General features: G+C 34.2%; 1 protein-coding gene across 1 annotated transcript in view; it reads left to right on the top strand.

Annotated features, from left to right (window-relative positions):
- The window catches only part of LOC137635613 (roundabout homolog 2-like), a 7,086-nt gene extending 1,783 nt beyond the window's left edge, over positions 1-5,303 (top strand). The window contains exons 2-3 of the mRNA XM_068368083.1: positions 2,115-2,250; positions 5,066-5,303. Of these exons, the coding sequence (XP_068224184.1) occupies positions 2,115-2,250; positions 5,066-5,303 (374 nt within the window). The remainder of the gene's footprint in view (positions 1-2,114; positions 2,251-5,065) is intronic.
- The last annotated feature ends 4,697 nt before the right edge of the window (positions 5,304-10,000 follow it).

Below are 10,000 nucleotides of genomic sequence, written 5' to 3'. Positions count from 1 at the left end.
CACATATATCACACGTGTCTCTCTCTCTCTCTCTCTCTCTCTCTCTCTCTCTCTCTCACATCATATATAGACCACAGCTATCACGTAAAATATATGTTGCACATACATCACATTTCTCTCTCTCTCTCTCTCTCTCTCTCTCTCTCTCTCTCTCTTTTGAAAGGACCCGACCTGGTTAATACTTTCCCCAGACTAATCCATTAGCTTAATAGCAAAGCATCCAAATCATTACTGGTGTCACCATTCAGGGGCTGATCATACAGATTCCCTCCAACGTCATACTTAAAGGGAACATTTTCTCTCAATGTCCCTTTTCATACTTTTTTTACATTTCTCTTTCATACTTCTTCTATTCCTCTTTTCAAAAAAGGGCTTCCTTTTCTTTAGTTAAATGGAAGATCAGGAAAGAATAAATAGCTATATATGTATATGCTTGGGGGTACACTCTGGCACACTATTCTATCTAATTTCTCTTCTTCGTGTTTTCTTAAAGTTTTTATAGTTTATAAAGGAGATATTTATTTTATTATTCTTAAAATGTTTATTTTTTCCTTATTTCCTTTACTTACTGGGCTATTTTCCCTGTTGGAGCCCCTGGGCTTATAGCATTCTGCTTTTCCAACTAGGGTTGTAGCTTAGCAATTGATAATATAAATATTATATATATATATATATATATATATATTAGATTTTTATTAAGGTTTTAGGGTTCATAAAATATGAAACTCATTTAACTCCTACTTTTCAAGTTATTTTTTTTTTATTTATGAATTATTTTTTTCGTCTTTTGTATATTTTTATTTATTATGAATTTTTAAAGATGACCAATAAATTCTTGTTTTTCTTTTGTAATTTATTTGGGATGTTGATTTACGATCAGTCTCTCTCTCTCTCTCTCTCTCTCTCTCTCTCTCTCTCTCTCATGCCAATTTGGAGCCCCCCAGGTTTCTATAATACTTGTTGACCTTGTACATGAAAAGCAAAAAAATAACAAAGATACATTCTCTCTCTCTCTCTCTCTCTCTCTCTCTCTCTCTCTCTTTAGTAAAGTCAATAACAGATTGTTATTCTTCATAAAACTGAATAACAAAACATGTTATGAATCGTTATACGTGACATTGACTCTGATTATACATTGTTCAAAATGAACATTGTTCAAAATGAATAATGAATAACGTGAACAATATTTTCGACACCTTTCCAATATCTGTGTGGTTGTTTATATCAAATAATGATTAATTGGTCTATTTATAATTTAGAATTTATCGGTTGACATTCTAAAGTTGGGTCCAAATTTTTTTTTTTTTTTTTTTTTTTTTTTTTTTTTTTTTTTTTTTTTTTTTTTAGAAGGGTATTTGACTGGCGAAATCTAACCGAGGCCCTTTGTGTCAATAGGAGTAGGAGATGATAATTTTTGTATTATTTTATTTTTTATGAAAATTTATCTTCCTACTTTTTAATTTCCAGCATTTTATAATATATATCAATTTCCTTTATAATTTATTAGTTAAAAAAATTGCTTCATTAGATATATATTAATAAATGTAATATTTATTTTAATGTTGTTACTGTTCTTAAAATATTTTATTTTCCCTAGTTTCCTTTCCTCACTGGGCTATTTTCCCTGTTGGGGCCCATGGGCTTATAGCATCCTGCTTTTCCAAGTAGGGTTATAGCTTAGCAATTAATAAAGATAAAATGATAATAAAAATAATTATAAAATATTATTATTCATTACATACAAAAGACCAAATTATAAAATATTCATCACATATACAAAACACAAAATTATAAAATATTCATCCCATATACAAAACACAAAATTATAAAATATTCATTACATATACAAAACACAAAATTATAAAATATTCATCACTTATATAAAAGACAAAATTATAAAACATTCATCACATATACAAAACACAAAATTATAAAATATTCATCACATATACAAAACACAAAATTATAAAATATTCATCACATATACAAAACACAAAATTATAAAATATTCATCACATATACAAAACACAAAATTATAAAATATTCATCACTTATATAAAAGACAAAATCATAAAATATTCACCACATATAACCTTCCTTTTTCTCCTCGGCAGATGGCGTGAGGGAGGGCAGCATCCCCGCCGAAGTGCCTCCGCTGATCCTTGAGGAGCCGAAGGACGAGATTGTCCGGAAGAACGACCCTCTAACCCTCTACTGCAAGGCCACGGGCAACCCGCCCCCCACCATCGTGTAAGTAGAGGCATATGGGTCTGCCCTTGTCTTTTTATCCTTCTAGATAGTTCACTTTTTATTGTCTAAGTGTCAGTTGATTGGTTTGTATTAACTGGTGATGCAATAATTGTGGTCAGTGATTTTATTCCTGTCATTTTGTCAGTTTTGACAAGTGGGTCTGCCCTATAATTTTATCCTCCTGCCTCTTCCTCAGTTCACTGTTTTATAATATGTTTGTCAGTTGATGGGTTTGTATTAACTGGCGATGCAATAATTGTGGTCAGTGATTTTATTCCTGTCATTTTGTCAGGTGGGACAAGTGGGTCTGCCCTTTACTTTTATCCTCCTGCCTCTTCCTCCCATGAGAAAGGTAGCCATGAATGATGCAGTTCTTGTACTGCGTTGCGACGCACTGTTGGTGAGCGTAGTTGCTAAATGTATAAAACAGTTAGTTTGAAGGTCGCCAATGAATGGCAGACGTAAGGGACAGGACAGTGTTCTAGAGACCTACCATAATTACATATGATCAACACCAAAACCCCTTCTCTACCCAAGCTGGGACCAGGGACAGCCAGGCAATGGCTGCTGATGACACTGTATTTCTCGCCAGTTAAAGGACACAATAACGCTCCTGGGGTAGTGTCTCAATGGGTGGCTGGTGCCCTGGCCAATCAAAGGACCCAATAACACTCTTGGGGTAGTATCTCAATGGGTGGCTGGTGCCCTGACCAACCTGGACAATCAAAGAACCCAATAACACTCTTGTGTTAGTATCTCAATGGGTGGCTGGTGCCCTGGCCAACCTGGACAATCAAAGGACCCAATGACACTCTTACGTTAGTATCTCAATGGGTGGCTGGTGGCCTGGCCAATCAAAGGACCCAATAAAACTCTCGCGGTAGTATCTCAATGGGTGGCTGGTGGCCTGGCCAATCAAAGGACCCAATAAGACTCTTGCGGTAGTATCTCAGTGGGTGGCTGGTGCCTTGGCCAGTCAAAGGACCCAATAACACTTGCTATAGTATCTCAATGGGTGGCTGGTGCCCTACCCAACCTGGACAATCGAAAGACCCAATAACACTCTTGTGTTAGTATCTCAGTGGGTGGCTGGTGCCCTGTCCAACCTGGACAATCAAAGGACCCAATAAACTAGTGGTAGTATCTCAATGGGTGGCTGGTGCCCTAGCCAACCTGGCCAATCAAAGGACCCAATAACACACTTGCATTAGTATCTCAATGGGTGGCTGGTGCCCTAGCCAGTCAAAGGACCCAATAACACTCTTGGGGATATCTCAATGGGTGGCTGGTGCCCTGACTAACCTATCTGTATGTATGTGCCATCAATCACAGCCAGTGTATCAAAAGGTAAATAAAACTTAAAACTAGCATTCCCTGATAGCATATGTACCACGTATAGCAATTTGCATTTATTCACTCTCTGTTTTCACTTCAAAACACTTTTCGTGTATGTATGCGAATTTTTTTAATGGCTATTTACATTTTTAGGGGAACTTTTTTTTTCAGAGGAAAAGGCCGTTTTCATGACAGTAACAATAAAAATTTTGCAATTTTTTTTTTTATTTTTTTTTTTTTTGGAAGTTATATAATTGGTTGGTAATTATTTCGATTTTTTTTTATCTGAGTTATTATTTTGCTATTGATTTTTTTTCTTTTATTTGCCCAGAGTATTTTTTTTTCATTATTATTATTAATAAGATAGAGAGAATTATCAATTTTTCCAAAAGAAATTTTCCCTATTTTGAGTATAGATTAAATTTTTTAATTTAAATTATATTTTTTTAGGATTAAAAATAACTAATTTCTTTAAAAAGTTTACCCCACATTTTTTATAGAAAACGATATGAATTTCCTAATAAAGATAAAAAGTAATATGTTATTCAATCTGAAAATAGACTCCATTACTTTGAAAGTAATTTCTTAACTGAAAACGCCGTACTGTCTGAAAATACTGACCATTTACTCTGAAATTAACATGAATTTGGTTCAAGTAGCTCATGTTTTGTTTGAAAATATATTATTTTATATTGTAGCTTCTAGAAATATCTTAGTTATAATGTGAAAATAGAATCTAACTTTTGCACAGAAATATATTTTTAGAATAGCTTCGATTATTAAATACCTTAGTTATAGTCTGAAAATAGATTCTAACACTGCCCAGAAATATATTTTTAGAATAGCTTTTGATTATAACAACTTTGTTATAGTGTGAATAGAGATTCTAACTTTTGCCAAGAAATATATTTTTTTAGAATAGCTTTGATTATTAATTTTTGTCTAATTATTACTTATGGTTTTGTTTAAAAGTAGCTTATCATATTTTGTCTGAAAATAACTTTTAGTCCCCTAATATGAACATTTCTAACAAGTCATCAATTATGTCCGAAAATATTTCAGCATGTCTGAAAATAGTTCAACATTTCTAAAAAGTCATCAATTATTTCTGAAAATAGTTCACCTATTTAGTCCCCTAAATGAACATTTCTAACAAGTCGTCGATTATATTTGAAAGTAGTTCATGTCTGAAAATATTTCACCTATTTAGTCCCCTAAATGAACATTTCTAACAAGTCGTCGATTATATTTGAAAGTAGTTCATGTCTGAAAATATTTCACCTATTTAGTCCCCTAAATGAACATTTCTAACAAGTCATTGATTATATCTGAAAATATTTCAACATGTCTGTAAATAGTTCAACTATTTAGTTCCCTAAATGAACATTTCTACCAAGTCATCAGCTATATCTGAAAATAGCTCAGCTACTCATTCCCCTCAAAGGACAACTTTTAATATCATCCTCTCCTCCTTCTACAGATGGTACAAAGCTGACTCGGAGACGCCCTTGAGAGACCGGGACAGCCGCTTGCAGCTTCCAGACGGCTCTCTCTTCTTCTACCGAGTCCGGGCTAGAGACACCGGCTTCTACTTCTGCATAGCCCACAGCGTCGCCGGCACGGCCACTTCCCGGAGGGCGTCGTTACAGCTAGCATGTGAGTACAATCGTGGATTTTGGAGGATTTCATTTGAATGTTATGATTTACTTAATTTTTAAGATTTTTACTTTTTGATTTACTTTGTATCTGAAGAAGTGTACGTAATAGACGAAAGCGCTTGGTACCTGTTTTTTTAACTTTGCTGTTTCTTGTAGTTTTATACTTGAATATTTGTCACGTGTAGTTTTGTGAGTGATAAGTATATATATATATATATATATATATGTATGTATGTATGTATACATATATAATATTGTAAATTTTCATCGTCTATTTCTATCGCAAATTTCTATCGTGTATTTCTAGTGCAAATATTTATCGCAAATTTCTATCCCAAATATCTATCCTAAATTTAAATCGCAAATATCTATCGTGTATTTATATTGTAAATATATAGTGCAAATATCTATCGTGTATTTTTGTCGTAAATTTATATCGCAAATATCTATCACAAAATTCCTATCGCAAATATCTATCCCAAATTCCAATCGCAAATTTCTATTGTAAACCAATACGCCGTAAGATCAGTTGCACGAAGGAATCATTTTATATAAGAAAATCCTCTCTGTTTACATCGTTATTTGCTCTGTTAGATCGTTAGCTTCTATAATTGGTATGATTCTATTGGAGGATTTGTTTTCTGCAAGGTTGATATTTTGAGAGAAATCGGTCAATTTGTTCTTGTGTTCGTTAACTTTGATTGCTTGTTTTATGTGGCTTTATATATATATATATATATATATATATTTATATATATATATTATATGTATATATTACATATATATGTATATATATATATGTATATATATATGTATATATATATATGTATATATATATATGTATATATATATGTATATATATATACATATATATATATATATATATATATGTATATATATATTATTTGCATGGGCAATTGGGAAGGGATGATTTTATAATTTCTTTTTTATTTTTTAATCTATACAGTTTTTAGGAATTTTTATTGATTATTCTATATAATTTTATTTTTTATAAACCCCAGTATGTGTATATATCTATCCAAATATTTATCCTTCATTTTTGACGGGTCACGTACACTAGGAATTACATAGTAAGAGAATCCTTGGCAAGTCACAGCACCGGAGTTCGAATCTTGATGAGCCTCAGTTATGTAGCTAGTCAGCTGTAGTGGGTCACTGCAGAGGTGGAAAGGGTGTGAGGCTCGCAACTCCATCCTCTGATACTTGAATTACTTTCTAAATAGGTTATGTGAATGTGGCTGGTTGATGCTTGAATGGGTGATCACTAGATAAAGTTTTTATTACTCGTGGATAGGGTGAGGGTAGCAACCTCACTACATAAATATTTGTTGAAAATTTTGAAGATAGTACCGTATGGTATTAAAGGGGTATATGTAATTATGTATATATTTATATATATATATATATATATATATAAATATATATATATATATATATATATATACTGTATATATATATATATATATATTGCTAAACTAAAATCCTAGTTGACAAAGCAGGATGCTATAAGCCCAGGTGCCCAACAGGGAAAATAGCCTAGTGAGGAAAGGAAACAAGGAAAAATGAAATATTTTAAGAATAGTATATATATATATATATATATATATGTATATATGTATATGTATATATATAATGTGTGTCACCTTTTAAGTGGGGATGCCTTAACGTAGTGAAAAGGTTTGCGTATCGCCATAATCAGCAAAACTGTACTAGTCAGGCCCACCCATACTAGGTTGGTTTGCTGTGAGCAATCAGACGAAAATCTCCCACCATCACCAGTCGGCACTGACTAGCGTTGTGATGAAAACTGACCAAACCCCAGACATGAATATAGACACGTCTGAGGCCTTTATCCTGCAGTGGACTAGAAACGGGTAGATTTATTGTTGTTGTTGTTGTTGTTTTTGGTTGTTTGTGTGTGTGTGAGAGAGAGAGAGAGAGAGAGAGAGAGAGAGAGAGAGAGAGTAAAATAATCCACTTTCTCATTTTTTTATCTTTGGCGATAGAAATCGATCAAGAACAGGCCTAGCTCCACCTTGTCCCTCGTTGACCACGCGTAATGTGACGCCACTTTATAACAGGCGATCAGAGGATCAATCTCTCAGCATCATCCCAGAGGGGTAAATTTCATCTCCTTCTATTTCCAGGACGATGCTGTGCGTCATTGTCCTTCCAGCTTCCAGGGAATAAGATTTTCATCCTTCCAGAGTAACGAGGGCGGGGGGGGGGGGGGGGAGGGAGGGTTGTAATTTAGGGCTATTAACTTCAGTGAATTTATAGAGACTTTTTTATATAATTGCATTTTACTTAGATGTTTTTGTCTAAAGGGAAAAGATTGAAGTTGAATGTGGCAGTGATTTACTTTTTTTCTTTGGAGCCACCCTTCCTAAAGGGAATTGGTTTATTGTTAATATATATATATATATATATATATATATTTATATATAAATATATATATATATATATATATATATTTATATATATATATATATATATATATACTTCATCAATTAACCGATTCCTTTTATATATATATATATAAACAGTATGTGTATATATATATATATATATATATACAGTATATATATAGAAAGTAGTCATACTCTGGTGAGAGGGGGTTGGGTAAGTGTGTGTACTTATCTATCTTAAATATTTAGCCGTCATAATTGACTGGTCGCATACACTACTGGGCATGTATGTATACACGCACACATTATATATATATATATATATATATATAAATATATATATATATATATATATATATATGTGTGTGTGTGTGTGTGTGCGTGCTTGTGTGTATGTATGTATGTATGTGTTTAAAGACATAAAAATATATGATAAAACAAAGTTTCGAAACTTGAAAATACTCATGACTTCAGATATACCCATAAACCAAGCACTATTTATAGGTGTTTGTAAGTGCATGTGACACTTAACAAAAACTTATCGTTCCCAAGTGCCAGTGACCTTCAAATCTTCGCAAATTGAAGGTCAAAGGTCAACATTGAGGTCAAGCTATTAAGAGTTTGTGACTTGAAAGATTAAATGGGTTAAGGTCGTTAAGGGTTTCTTGATCCAATAATTCTCTCTCTCTCTCTCTCTCTCTCTCTCTCTCTCTCTCTCTCGTTATCTATCTACCTGTGGTCAATATTATCTCTCTCTCTCTCTCTCTCTCTCTCTCTCTCTCTCTCATAAACAAACCACAAACACAAAGGATGAAACGAAAACATCTACAATTTATAAACACAAAATGGAAAATGAAACTCGAAAGGATATGCAAATTAACGTCATTACAATGGATCTCGAATTGGCAAGTCCTGCACCGCTGCCTTGGGCCGTAGTGGTCCCGAAGTAGTTGAAGCCATGCATAGGAATTGCCCCCGCTGAGAAGTTTTGGCGGGTCGTGATGCGAGATTTGGCGGGAAGGAGTGGACCAATCACGTTCCTTCGAGCTTTTTGGCGGGAAACGGAAGGTTAGTCTTAGTTCTACGATTTGACCAATCCTATTCCTTCAATCATTTGGTTGGTTTGATTTGACCAATCATGTTTCTTTTATGATCTGGAGGGAACGAGTCAACCAATCATATTCATTTGATTTTTTGGCGGGAATGAATAGACCAATCACAGTTCCCCACGCTCTTAAAGGGATCGAATTAACCAATCACATTCTTCTGATCTTTTGGCGGGAATGAATAGACCAATCACAGTTCCCCGAGCTTTTAAAGGGAACAAATTAGCCAATCATATTCTTTCTGATCTTATGCCTGGACCAAATAAACCTATAGCAGTTCCTCAATCTGTCGGCAGAAATGAATAGACCAATCACATTCCCTAGTTCGTCTTATGGGAACGAGCCAACCAATCACTTTCTTCTGATTTTTTGGTGGGAATAGATAGACCAAATACATTGTTCCGATCTTTGGCTGGATTGAATTAGCCAATCACATTGTTCCGATATTTTGGCGGGAATAAATAAACCAATCACATTCCCCCGATCTTTTGGCGGGAAGGAATAGACCAATCACATTCCCCTGATCTTTTGGCGGGAATGAACAAACCAATCACATTCCCCCTATTTTTTGTCGGAAAGGAATAGACCAATCATATTCCCCCAATCTTTTGGCGGGAATGAACAAACCAATCACGTTCCCCCAATCTTTTGGCGGGAATGAATAGACCAATCACATTCCCCCAATCTTTTGGCGGGAATAAATAGACCAATCACATTCCTCTTGTCTTCTCGCGGGACTTGATAGCCCAATCACGTATCGCCTGTCGTAAAGCGGCGCTGGCGATGACGTGCGAATTACAACGCAGGATGTGCGTTATATGACGGCGTTACGAGTCTCCTTTGTTATAATGTGGGATTTACAGCTCTTGAACGTTAGGCGTCTGTGAAGATATTATTGTCGTGATATCTTTACTAAGTAATGATATCTTTAAGTAATGATATCTTTTATCTAGTAACGATACCTTTCGACTTGCTTAGGACGGAGTCTCTTATCTCTCTCTCAGTCGTATCTTCGCTCTTAGTGCCTTATGTGATTATCTCTCTCTCTCTCTCTCTCTCTCTCTCTCTCTCTCTCTCTCTCTCTTGAAGGTTTTAATACCTGTGTGGTCAAGCAGATAAGGATAAAGATAGCAGAATTAGGGTAAATAAATTATAGTATAGGTTATATATATTTTTAAAATACCCTCTTCATAAGTTTTTTGTGTTTTTATATGGATATAGA

This window comes from Palaemon carinicauda, unplaced genomic scaffold (genome assembly GCF_036898095.1).
Source record: "Palaemon carinicauda isolate YSFRI2023 unplaced genomic scaffold, ASM3689809v2 scaffold1488, whole genome shotgun sequence".
Classification (NCBI taxonomy): domain Eukaryota; kingdom Metazoa; phylum Arthropoda; class Malacostraca; order Decapoda; family Palaemonidae; genus Palaemon; species Palaemon carinicauda.
This window is presented reverse-complemented; position numbering and strand designations above follow the sequence as displayed.